The 14,041-nt window shown below is 40.6% G+C and overlaps 1 protein-coding gene across 2 annotated transcripts in view; it reads left to right on the forward strand.

The window, feature by feature from the left end:
• Positions 1 to 14,041, forward strand: part of ZCCHC17 (zinc finger CCHC-type containing 17) — a 49,201-nt gene that overhangs the window by 24,569 nt on the left and 10,591 nt on the right. For both annotated transcript variants that reach the window (XM_077480962.1, XM_077480963.1), the window contains exon 7: positions 7,259 to 7,371. In XM_077480962.1, the coding sequence (XP_077337088.1) occupies positions 7,259 to 7,371 (113 nt within the window). The remainder of the gene's footprint in view (positions 1 to 7,258; positions 7,372 to 14,041) is intronic.

Here is a 14,041-nt window from a genome sequence, read left to right on the forward strand (position 1 = left end):
CCAATATTGTCCTAATGGACAATGAAAAATATGAAAATGTTTCAAAATTCTAAACAATACTAAATGTTATTGCAAAATCTCTTCATGTTTGTTTGATTGATTCAATCAGGAATTGTGTTCTCTCATGGATGAAGCTCTTAATGAGGGATTTATCATGAGAGAGATATGTGGGAATTTATTCAAACTAAACATCCCAATTTACCCACACTATATGCACTACCCAAAGTGCGTAAGGATATACATAATCCACCCGGTAATGGATGTATCTCAGAGGCAAGCAGCCAGATCATAGACCAACATCTTAGGCCACGTGATGGGATTGCCATCTCACACCAAAGATACCATTCACTTATTGCAGATCCTATAAAATTTGGAGATCCCTAATTCAGCCATATTGGTAACAATTAATGTTGAATCATTATACAACAGCATTCCACATGATTTGGGTGTTGCAGCTATTGGACGAATACTTTGACAGAGGGAAACGCAGGAATGGAAGTTCAACCAGTTTGTTCTACAAATGTTGGACTTCATCCTGAGACAAAATGTCTTCCCTTTTTTTTTTTTTTTTTTTCCCCCTCAAAGGCTCCCACTACTTCCAAGTAGGACTGCAACTAACGATTATTTTCATAATCGATTAGTTGGCCGATTTATTGTTTCGGTTAATAACCTTAAAAAAGTGTGTGTATAATTTAGTTAATATGTAAAGTTTAAAAAAAAAAGGCAATTTTATTCTTAAATATTTCTATGCTGGGGTAAATATAAATAACCAACTATATGGTTAGGGAGCAAAATATCTAACCCACTCTGAGAATAACAGACAGAAGAGATATACTGTATTTATTAAAGGTAATATATACTGTATAGACTATTAGAGGCGATATACTTTATATACCGGTACTATTAGAAGAGATATACTGTATATACTATTAGAGGCTATATACTATTAGAGGAAAGATATACTGCATATACTATTAGAGGAGAGATATACTGCATATACTATTAGTATATACAGTATATCTCTCCTCTAATAGTATATACAGTACATCTCTCCTCTAATAGTATATACAGTATATCTCTCCTCTAATAGTATATGCAGTATATCTTGCCTCTAATAGTATATACAGTGTATCTCCTCTAATAGTATATACAGTGTATCTCCTCTAATAGTATATACAGTGTATCTCCTCTAATAGTATATACAGTGTATCTCCTCTAATAGTATATACAGTGTATCTCCTCTAATAGTATATACAGTGTATCTCCTCTAATAGTATATACAGTATATCTCTCCTCTAATAGTATATACAGTGTATCTCCTCTAATAGTATATACAGTATATCTCTCCTCTAATAGTATATGCAGTATATATCCCCTCTAATAGTATATACAGTATATATCTCCTATTAGAGGGGATATATACTGCATATACTATTTGAGGAATGATATCGTGTATATACTATTAGAGGAGAGATATATACTATTAAAGGGTCAATCTGGTAAATATCATCAGACTCATTAACTTTAACCCCATTTTGTTACTGGCCGATTAATCGATTATGAAAATAGTAATCAATTAATTTCATAATCGATTAGTTGTCGATTAATAGATTAGTTGTTTCAGCCCTACTTCCAAGTACAGGTTGTGCCCCCTCATATGCCAATCTGTACATGGAAGAAAGACTACCTGTCGTTAAAACAATCGTCTATGTTCATTTGCTGTATTTTAATGTGCCAGAGGTACATAGACGATATATATGGTGTGTGTTTTTTTTTTTTTGTTTTTTTTGGTATGGTCCAGAAAATGGGCTGAGAGATTGCCTTAATTTGTTGAACCAGAACAATTTCAACTTGTTCTGTACAAGGATTTATAATTCATGTAGAGTCGACTTTTTGGATATCAGTATCCTCAAGAATCAAAGTGTCGTTTTTTTAGAAAGGAAACTGCAGGCAATACATTATTGCAAGTAGATAGTTTTCATCCTGAACCTCTGAAAAAATTGTTACCGTTGAGTCAATTTCCATGTATAAAACACAAAATTGTACTACAGCTGAAGATTTTCAAAGGGAATCTGATGAGCTCACCACTAAATTGACAAGAGGGTACACCAAGTCTGCTCTAAAAAAAAAAAAAAAAAAAAAAAAAAAAAAAAGCATTTAATCGTTTTAACCACTTCAGCCCCGGACCAATAAACACCTTAAGGACCAGAGGTCTTTTTGCAATTTCGCACTGCGCTGCTTTAACTGGTAATTGCGCGGTCATGCAATATTGCACCCAAACGAAATTTGCGTCCTTTTCTTCCCACAAATAGAGCTTTCTTTTGATGGTATTTGATTGCCTCTGCGATTTTTTTTTTTTTTTTGCGATATAAATGGAAAAAGAGCGAAAATTTTGAAAAAAAAAAAGATATTTTCTTCTTTTTGTTATAAGAAAAATCGAATAAACTAAATTTTAGTCATACATTGAGGGCAAAATTTATTCAGCCACATGTCTTTAGTAAAAAAAATGTCAATAAGCGTATATTTTTTGGTTTGCGCAAAAGTTATAGCGTCTACAAACTAGAGTACATTTTCTGGAATTTACACAGCTTTTAATTTATGACTGCCGATCTCATTTCTTGAGGTGCTAAAATGGCAGGGCAGTACAAATCCCCCCCAAATGACCCCATTTTGGAAAGTAGACACCCCAAGGAAATTGCTGATGGGTATGTTGAGCCCATTGAATATTTATTTTTTTTGTCCTAAGGGATTGAATAATGACAAAAAAAAAAAAAAAAAAATTTTTTTACAAAAAGTTGTCACTAAATGATATATTGCTCACACATGCCATAGTTATATGTGGAATTGCACCCCAAAATATATTCCGCTACTTCTCCCGAGTATGGGGATACCACATGTGTGGGACTTTTTGGGAGTCTAGTCGCGCACGGCACCCCGAAAACCAATCACCACCTTCAGGATTTCTAAGGGTGCAAATTTTTGATTTAACTCCTCACTACCTATCACAGTTTCGAAGGCCATAAAATGCCAAAATAGCACAAAACCCCCCAAAATGACCCCATTTTGGAAAGTAGACACCCCAAGCTATTTACTGAGAGGCATGTTGAGTCCATGGAATATTTTATATTTTGCCACAAGTTGCGGGAATATTACAAACTTTTTTTTTTTTGCACAAATTTGTCACTAAATGATATATTGCTCACACATGCTATGGGCAGAAGTCAAATTACACCCCAAAATAAATTCTGCTGCTTCTCCCGAGTACAGGGATACCACATGTGGGGGACTTTTTGGGAGCCTAGCCACGTACGGGACCCCGAAAACCAAGCACTGCCTTCCGGATTTAAATATAAAATGCTACCAAAAAACCTGTTAGCGATGGCAGGGATCAGGCCTGACTCTGCGATCGCTGCAGTTATGTGTTTAGTGTTTTGTAAGTGACAGTGATCGATCGATACTGCACTTGGGTGGGCTGGGCAGAGGGGCAAAACGCAGGTGCTAGCAGGTATCTGGGCTGATCCCGCTAACAATGCGTTTTTTTGGAACCCTAAACTGCTGGGGACGCTAGTATAGATCTGATCAGATCAGATATTGATCTGTTCAGATTCTATAGCACTACGGGAGGTGTATGCTTTGCGTGTGGGTGTTAGCGGTACTGGCACTAACCTAGCGCTGCCTGGGGCGACGCAGACCCTGACCCTAAAACCTAATTGATATCACCCGCTGGGTGATCAGGGGGTTAAACCTTTATTGGGTAATAAATGGTGGGTGCCCTCATGCTATAAAAAACAAACTAACCAGAGTCACCCGTAACACTTATACGGTGATCAGTGGTGAAAGGGTTAACTAGGGGCAATCAGGGGGTTCAAATTTTTATTCGGTAGTATATGGGGGTCCCTGGCGCTATATAAAAACCTGACGGGGAACCTAAATAACTAACTGGCTAACCAGCGTCACCAGTGACACTTATACTGTGATCGCTGGTGAAAGGGGGTGAAAGGGTTAACTAGCAGCAATCAAGGGGTTAAAACCATTATTGGGTAGTATATCGGGGTACCTAGCGCTATAACAACCTGGCGGTGAACCTAAAAAAATAACTAGCTACCTAGCGACACTAGCGACACTGATGCAGTGATCAGAAAAATGATCGCTTGGTGACACTGGCAAAAGGGGGTGAAAGGGTTAACTAGCGGCAATCAGGGGGTTAAAACCATTATTGGGTAGTATATCGGGGTACCTAGCGCTATAAAAACCTGGCGGTGAACCTAAAAAAATAACTAGCTACCTAGCGACACATGCAGCGATCAGAAAAATGATCGCTTAGTGACACTGGCAAAAGGGGGTGAAAGGGTTAACTCTAGGGGCAATCAGGGGGTTAAATCTTTATTGGGGGGTGATAGGGGGCTACCCTGGACCTAACACTAACTGTCCTGACAGTTTTTACTGTCACAACTGACACTGAATGCATTGATCAGTAAAGAAATGATCAATGCAATCAGTGACACTGTGACTGGGGCGATCGGGGGGGGTTTGTGTGCCTGTGTGTACCTACATGTCAGTGTAGTGTTGGTGCACACTTACTTTTACTCTTCTCCTCGTAGTCCGGTCAAAAAGACCGCCCCGAGGAGAATGACATCACTTCCTCCTTCCTGTGTAAACAATACACAGTGGGAGGAAGCTTCTCATTGGCCAGGAGCGATCCAGAGGGGGTGGCCGAAAACGAACGGCCATCCCCTCATCACGGAGCGCTCCTGGAGGGAACCGGACCGTCGTATCCAACGGGAGGGGGTCCGATTGGACCCCCCACCTGCTGGAAGGCAATCACGTACATCTACGTGATTGTGCCTGCCTGTGCCATTGTGCTGACGTACATTGGCAATACGGCGGTCCTGAAGTGGTTAAGGACACCAAAAGACAGGATCTCATCTTTCAATCCAAAGGCAAGAAAAAGAAGGAGAATACTACTATTATTCTTTTGAGATATTCCAATGAATATAATCAAGGGAGGAAAATCCTCACAAAATATTGGTCTATTTTGACTGAAGATCCAATACTGGGAAATTTAGTGACTAAAATTCCACAAGTAACATAGAATGCTAACACAAAGTGAAGATAAAGGTAACTCAAGGATGGACCCCTGCAAAACTTTGGGTACTTATCCTTGCAGATCCTGTTCGTAATGTGCAGTTATTGGCAAGAGGACCTCATTTACACTGCCTAATGGGGAACGTTTCTGCCTTAAACATTTTGCGAATTGCAAAACACAGGGTGTGATTTACCTTATGCAGTGTCAATGTGGTGTCTTCTATGTGGGTAAGACACAGCAGGAATTGGGCAAAAGCATTGACAAACACATGCACAGTATGCAAATAGGCAATCTGTACTTGCCTCTGGGCAGACACATTGCCAGGAGACATAATTACTGACTGCCTAATGTTAATTTTGCGGTTTTGGACAATACGTATTCCTACCAGAGGAGGTGACTGGAACAAGATTCTGTTCCAGTGCGAAATGCGGTGAATCAGATATCTTAAGGCTACAACTCCTCCAGGCCTCAATGAGGCAGAGAGCTTTAGGCCCTTTCTGGATGGATCATGTTCCCCCACACATATCTAAATATATTTTAGTTCCCAAGTGAGGGGTGTTGTTCACAAATAGGTGGTCCCTTCACTTTTTCAATTCTAATCTAAGTCCATTCTTCCCCATGGATTGGATTTCTGTAGATAATATTTGGAGGTGGCTTATCTTCCTCCTAGCTCCGTAGTGGGATTTCCTCGCCCTTATACTTTGAGAGCTGAAATATTGATGGTTTTTACCTTTTTTGGGTTTCTTTTCTTTTTTGAACACCCCCCCCCCCCTTTATTTTATTTTTCTTCTTCTTATCACACCTGTACCCGGAGCATGCAGGCCCTTATATTCTATATCGGGCCATTAATTCCAATCATCACCAGAGGATGCTTTTGTGTCGGCTGCGTTTTGTCTCCAATATGGTCACCAATGCGGTCTCTGGATGTTCTCATCCGACAGAACAGATGGGACGCGGCGGTGTGCTTGTGACATTATTGCGGCGTGCCTGCGCAGTATACGAAGACCCCAGGGACTGCAACTGGCGCCATTCCTCTCCTCCTAGATGATATCTGTAGGAGTCAAAACCGGTGGAGCTGCGCCAATACAGGAAACACTCTGGAAACCTTGGATTTCATAAGCAAACTGTCCCTAAGAATAAGTACCACCCTCTTAAGTTTAGGGTTTGCTAACCTGCTCCCCTGAGAGATGTTTTTACACCCAAATAGATGGAACTGTAGTGTGGGTAATGTATGTATATACATATCGCCCATTTGGACTTTTCTCCTTATTGGTCTTGAAATATCCTACGGTGTCCCTCTCTGCTTTAAGTGCCATATTTTTGGATCACAACCAGCAGTCCTGTACAAGGTGAATGGCCAGCCTTAAATGATCTAGCAGGACTTGATCTTTTCACTAAAGTTCCACTTTAAATACATGTTTGACCCCTTTAACAGCCACTGGGATTTTAAAGGTCTGAATGTTGCAGATTTCTCCTGCAGCACCCCAGGTAGTGAAATGTAGGTTTAACTCTTGTCAGAAATATTAACATTTACTTCAAGGTTGTAGAACTCCAATTCACAAGCTGCATAATCATTCCATGGTACAGAAGCACCTATAGCAGTTGGTTCCAGTCTGTGGCCCGGGGCCAGATGCAGCTCCTTGCTTGCCTTTATCTGGCCCTTGGGCACCATTCCTTCTCCTGACGCCAATGATGGGCACCATTCTTTCCCCTGATATCAACAATGTGCACTATTCTTTTCCTCCTAATACAATTGCCTATTCCCCAGATTGACATCAACAGTGCAGCACCATTCTTCCCACTTAAACCAATGATAGGGCATTGATCCCTCCCCCTGATAACAACCATTGGTATATTTCTCATACTAATACCAATGATGAAGCATTGTATACTATTGACGCCAAAGTATTTTCTACTCACTCTGGCCACATTCCGGCCCACAGAGTCTGAACGACAGTAAACTGGCCCTTCGTTTAGAAAGTTTGGAGACCCCTGACCTGTAGCATCAGACTGTGATGCATCCAAAAACGCGGGCGTTAGTTTGATGACAGATGTGGATTTATATACTTCCCGTAATTTTTCTTTTTTTTTTTTTTTTTTTTTTTTTAAATGGCTGATTTTATATACCTGCAATTGAATCATTTAAAAATAATGGTGTGCTTTCTATTTTAGGGCACTTTGCAAATGACTGCTTCATGCAACCGGGTGGAACAAAATACAGTTTAGTACCAGAAGAGGATGAAGATAAAACAAAATCTGAGAAGACTGCCAAGAAGAAAAAGAAGGTAGATGTTCAAAATTGGTACTGAACTTTTAAGAAGACTAACCTCTAAAATAAATTCATAATGTAAGGGTTCTTTCACAGACTTTACAGGTCTGGCTAACCTTATTGTAGGCGGACCTGATCTTAAGCTCCATGCAAGTCTATAGGAGGTGGGTGTGAACAGATGTGTATTCGTTTACATCCAGCTGCCTCAGCGTTCATTCAGGTCCATGCAAGTCTATAGGCAGGTGGGTGTGAACAGATGTGTATTCGTTTACATCCAGCTACCTCAGAGTTCATTCAGGTTCAGCAAAACAGGATGGATTTTAGATGGCTTGATGTAAAGAGACATAAGTTAATTTATATCTGGCAGCCCATAACTCCAAATAAGACAAACAACCGCTGTCTAAATTCAGACCAAAAACCGAAAGGGCATGGCTGGCTCTAGAGGAGAGAAGGGACAGCCAACAACTAATGCTCCATAGCAAGCCTATGGGTGATGTCATTGCACAGGCATTTCAGCTGTTGTCAGCAATCCCCTCTTTCCCTAAAGCCAGCCACTGGAGATCACATGACTGGAATAGGTAAGTTACACGTGTTCCTTTCACAGGGTAGTTAGAATAGGAGTTATAATGCATGTGGGAACAGGTTTAAGTCTTAGCGCTGACCATACGCACGTGCGTTCTTGGCTTTAAGGGGCAGTCGGCTCTTCAGGGGTAACAACTGATGTGGCTAAAAGCCACTTGGCTTTTATCCCGAAGGAGCGAGAGGGGATGTCCTTGGCTTCTGATGCTTTTCCCGTCCCACCGGGAGACCCTATCCGACACTTCTGCTGTCTAGAGCGAGACTTTGAAGGAATCCGGAAACTGCTTTGTTTCAGTCGTCTTTCTGTAAACACAGAAGCAAAATCGCTTCCAGTTTACGCGGCTGCCAATGGCACGTTTAAAAGTATTCAGAATCGCTGTTTTTGAATATTTTGAAGTGCAAAGGAGGGATTTGGAGTCTTTTAGACCCCTGATCCCTCCATAAAGAGTACCTGTCGCAACCTATTACTGTCATAAGGGATGTTTACACTCCTTGTGACAACAATAAAGGTGATCAATTATTTATTTATTTTTTTAAGTGACAATGTAAACTAAAAATAAGAAAAAACTTTTTTTTTTAAAGCACCCCGTCCATGCGAGCTCACGCTTCAAACGCACATGTAAGTCGTGCCTGCATATGTAAACGTGTTCAAATCACACGTGAGGCATCGCCACAATCGTCATAGCGAGAGCAATAATTCTAGCACTAGACCTCCTCTGTAACGCCGCCTATGGAGATTTTTTAGGTACCGTAGTTTGTCGCCATTCCACGAGTATGCGCACTTTAAAAGTATGACATGTTTGATATCTATTTACTCGGCGTAACATCATCTTTCATAAAATTATACAAAATTGGGCTATTGTTACTGATATATATATATATATATATATATATATATATATCTCTATCTCTATCTATCTATCTCTCTCTCTTCTAAGCCACAAATGTCAGAAAGAGGCTTGGGCATGAAAAGGGTTAAGTATAGTTCAGAAAAGCCTGGACTTTACATTAAGGGGTAGAAGCTGTTTTCCATTTTGATGCTATTGCTTCCAGCTACTACAATGCTGATTTCAATACTAGACACTTCTTCCACTTACAAAGCAGCCTCATATGTGGAGTTAAAAAGCTCAGGTTATTTTGTTTCCAAAGTCCTGTACAAAGGTAATAATGTTTCATAGTCTCTATAGTTCACAATGTTTCTCTATTAGGCCTCGTTCATATCATGTGTAGAGATGTGAGTTGTTCTGCACGTGTTCTGCACGTGTTCTGCACGTGTTCTGCACGGGTACAAAGAAAACCATTGTGCAAATTTGTGGAAATCTGCAACGTGCATGCAGTTTTCAGCACAAAAAAAGATGTGACATCAACATTATGGTGTGAGCAGGACACATGGAGAACATTTTTTGTTTTGTGCCATAAAAATTTACATTTCTGCTGCTTTTATTTTTAAGATATTGGCAATTTTGTTTTTTCCAGACTATGACATCACCTAGCCGCCCTACAACAGCCAAATGGCACGAAACTGGTCTCGTTGGTTAGTGCTACGTTTGTGCTGCTAAAATTTCCATTCTATCTTTTATCGTTTTTGCGCTATTTAATGATTTATTAAAGGTCACCAAAGGTCATTCAGCCCTCCTACAATGCCCAAATGACCCGAAACTGGTCTCGTTGGTTAGTGCTACATTTGTGCTGGTTTGTGCTACTAAAATTTTTATTTGCGCTGTTATGGTTCTTTAGTTATAACGGTTTTTTCTCAAACCACACTTACTTTGCCCACCCTACAATCAGCACAAATAAAAACTCAAATGTGTTTCTTTAGTGCTACGTTTGTGCTGTTTTAAATTTCCTTTCTGACTTTTATCATTTTTGTGTTATTAATTATTTATTTATTAAAGGTCACCAAAGATTACTCAGCCCCCCTACAACACCCAAATGACACAAAACTAGTCTCGTTGCTTAGTGCTACGTTTAAGCTGTGTGAAGTTGGCACCCCATGTTTGTAAAACCTGAATAAAAACATACCATTCATTTGTGCTGCAAAAATGAACGTTTGTGTCGGTTCGGTTTCTGAGATATTAAACATTCAATTTAACGTAAGTCACTTTGCACACCATGTTGCTGAATTTTAAAATCAAACACGCCATTCATTTGTGCTGGTTTGTGCTGCAAAAATAAAGTTTTGTGACACTTTGGTTATACTATAATGTATAGATATTGTGTTTTATAGTTGCTGAAACTAGAGGTCGACCGATATATCGGCCGGCCGATATTTGCTGTTTTTTAAATAATCGGCATCGGCCGATTTGTGCTGATAAAAAGCCGATTTAGAACTACAGCGGGACTTTGAAATGACTTCTGTATAGAAGTCAGTCTAAGTTGACTGAGTCGTCATAGCAACCCTTTCCTCCTCTCTGGGCAGGCTGCCAAGAAAAGAACAGAAAGATACAATGTTTACACTTGAATGAATGAAGTCATCTCTGTGTGTAGAAGTTCTCAGTTTAACCATTTAAAGACTAAATCTTTTCTGACACTTGTTGCTTACAAGTAAAAATCCTGTATTTTCTGCCAGAAAATCACTTAGACCCCCCAAAAATGATATATATTTTTTTTAGCAGAGATCCTAGGGAATAAAATAGCGGTTGTTGCAATATTTTATGTCACACGGCATTTGCACAGAGGTCTTTCAAATGCATTTTTTTGGGAAAAAAATACACCATTTAAAAAATAAAAATAAAATAAAAATGGTAAAGTTAGCCCTTTTTTTTTTTTTTGTCCAAAAGTTTTGACTACCTGTTTTTATTTTTTTTATATATATATATATATATATATATATATATATATATATATATATATATATATATATATATATATATATATATATTATTATTTTTTTTTTTTATCTAAATCATACATACAAGTAAACTGATTGGAGGTTTGTTTTGTTTAATAAATGTTTAAGTGTAAGAAATTTTCTGTATCACTTATGAAGGCCGCTTTCACACTGGAGCGGGCAGGCGTTGATGGTAAAACGCAAGTTTTAGCGGCTCTTTACCATCATTTTAGCGGTGCTATTTGGCTGCTAGTGGGGCACATATAACCCAGCTAGCGGCCAAGGAAGAGGTTAAATGCGCCCATGAAGCACCGCTGCCAAATCGCATTGCATGCGCTTCGGCAGTGGTGCCCATTCATATCAATGGGCAGGAGTGGTGGAGGAGCGGTATACACCACTCCAAACGTGCTGCTTGCAGGACTTTTTTTTTAAGATCCTGCCAGCGCATCGCCTCAGTGTGAAAGCACTCTGTCTTTCACACAGACTGCAGGGGAGCCATTTTACAGGCGCTATTTTTAGCCCAAAAGCGCCTTAAAACGCCCCAGTGGGAAAGGTGTGTTAGATCAAGGGGGATTAAAAATAAATAAATAAAATAAAATCGGCCTAACATATCGGCCCAAAAAAATCGGCATCATATATCGGCTATCGGCCGCCATGATTTCTAAATATCGGCATCGGCCAGAGAAAAACCCATATCGGTCGACCTCTAGCTGAAACCCAGCGTCCAGAGGATCTCACAGCGCAGGTAGCAACTTGGATCCCCTCGCGGTTGCTGGATGAGATGGCAGACAGACTGCTTTCCCAGCTCAGGGTGGAGAGGAGTGGAGTGGCTGCAGGAGCAGCTCTCATCTGTCCTGCGAGATCGAGCCTCCGGGTCAGGGACAGGGGAGCAGGAGTCTGTACGAGCTCTGCCCCTGGATCGCTTCTCTCCAGTCTCCTCCCCCAGAGCTCGGTGCCACATTGGGAGTCCCATGTGGGCCCCTTCAGGACTACCTGCAAAGCGATCGGCTGCGCCCACGGGTGGTGCTCCTGGAAGGAGTCCCCTTCATCGTCAGGGGCAGGGCTTCCGGGGGTGTCTGTGTCTCTCCCTGGCCCGCCCGGCATCAGGATCAGGAACAGTCGGGCTCCTCGCCCGGCGATGAGTCAGCAGGGGCAGAGCCTCGGTGGGGAAATCGTGCTGATATGGCCCCCAGGCCCTTTACCTCCGTGGCCGGTGGCTCTCCCAGGACCAACCAGCACCAGGTGATGTCAGAGGTGCGGTGGTGTGAGACCAGCGGTAAGGTGACCCAGAAATCGGGTGGAGCCACTGCAAGTAGGCGGGACCAGCAGCTGCATGGATCCTCAGCATCCAGGGCCACTACTCCTGGGTTGCTGCCAGAGAGAGGAGATGTGGAGATAGTTGAGAGATCAGAGGGCAAGTTGTCCACTTCAGAGGGGGAGGAGTTGCACAGACGCCCTGCATTGATGGAGTTGGGACCTACGGCTGGTGGGATCCTTCCTAGGCAGCCTGGTAAAGTCTACTAACATGTCTGTTTTCTGCTGTTGCTGATAATGTGTGTCTGGGGGGGGGGGCCCTGTCCTGCACAGAGTTGGCGGCTCTGATTTGCCTACACTTTCTGCCCCTCCTAGTGCGGGCCGTGGTCATGCCACATCTAGGTCAGATGAGGTGTTGCAGGGGTTCCTTTTGGGTATGAGGGAGCCAGCCATTTGAACCAGCTAGTGCCCAGGCCATGCCATCATTGGTGTGGATCCCGCCGGTGAGTCAGAGGTAACAAGGCTGGCTTTGTTGTCCAGGGTTGATCCCCCTGTGGCGCCAAGCCAGTTTGTGGCGGGGCACAAGTTGGTGTTGAGGGACATGGCTGAGTCATCGGGGGAGGCTGTTGCCAAACAGGATTCAGTCTAGAGGTCGACCGATATTTGGCGTTTTTAATTAATCGGCATCGGCTGATTGTGCTGTTAAAAAAGTCAGATTATATATTCAGCACAACTTGCAAATGACTTCAGTAATAGAAGTCAGTGTAAGTTGCCTAGAGACTTGAGTGAAGCAACTTGTTTCCTCTCTGGGCAGTCTGCCAAGAAAAGATCAAAAAGATACAATGTTTACACTTGAATGAATGAACTCATCTCAGTGTGTAGAGTTCTCAGTTTAACCATTTAAAGACTAAATCTTTTTTGACACTTGATGCTTACAAATAAAAATCCTGTATTTTCTGCTAGAAATTCACTTAGAACCCCCAAAACATATATATATATATATATAGAATAATATGATAACCAGGGTAATTGGCGCTACCTATAAGTAAAACTCCTTATATGTATGTATATCAGTATATAATTCCGAATATATCATATATTCATCTAGAAGAATATATATATAATAGAAGGAGGCATAACCCCAAAGGACTATCAATCTGCGATTTAAGATTTACAAACTACTCAAAAGTCCCAAAAAACAACAAAGTTCCTACTAGAGATTAGTTCCTAGGATTAACAAATAATTCCAATGAGCAAAAGAAAAGGAAAGAACGAAAATCAAACAACAAACTAGAAACCAAAAGAATTTTTTGTGTCTGTATCGCTAAGAGACAGTATTCCCTAAAATCGCATTAATGCCAAAGTGTGGTTTGAGTAGGCAAATTCCCAGTAAGAGGCGTATGTAAATGTGCTAGTGAACTTATTAACCCAAATATATAAACTGTAAGTGTAAAACGCTAATATAGATACATATGAAAGAATTTTTTGCCTAAAGTCGCATAATCGCCAAGATGTGCAAAGAAACAAGTAGAAGGTGTATGTAAATGTGCTTAATGAGATTAAAAATCAAAATGCAAAAATTCAAATTATACAACCTATACACGCAATGTGCTAATATAAGCATATATATATGAAAAAACAAAAATATTAATAATAATATATAGAAATTATGTCAAAAATATATATCAAAAAAGTGCAGGTGAAAAAAACAAAGGACAAAAAAATGTGTACAAAAAAGAAAAAAGGATGTATATATAAAAAATATATATATATAAAAAAGCAAAGGGTCTCTTAAATAAACAAAATAACAAAAAATACAAAAATAGTGTCCAAATTTCCAAAAAATCTCTTCAACAGTGCAATTACAGAAAGTTCAAAAAATGTGACTAAAGTGCTTCTCGTGCAATCTCCAACGTGACTTCTGTGTTCCCCCACAAGGTCCCCCACTCACCAGAAGAATACACCCCTGCAGGGGTAATTCGCCTTGGAAACAAAGTCTACCGGTAACCAGCTCTTCATTCGC

This window comes from Lithobates pipiens, unplaced genomic scaffold (assembly GCF_037356315.1).
Source record: "Lithobates pipiens isolate NorthernLeopardFrog02 unplaced genomic scaffold, aLitPip1_a1.2 Scaffold_16, whole genome shotgun sequence".
Classification (NCBI taxonomy): Eukaryota; Metazoa; Chordata; class Amphibia; order Anura; family Ranidae; genus Lithobates; species Lithobates pipiens.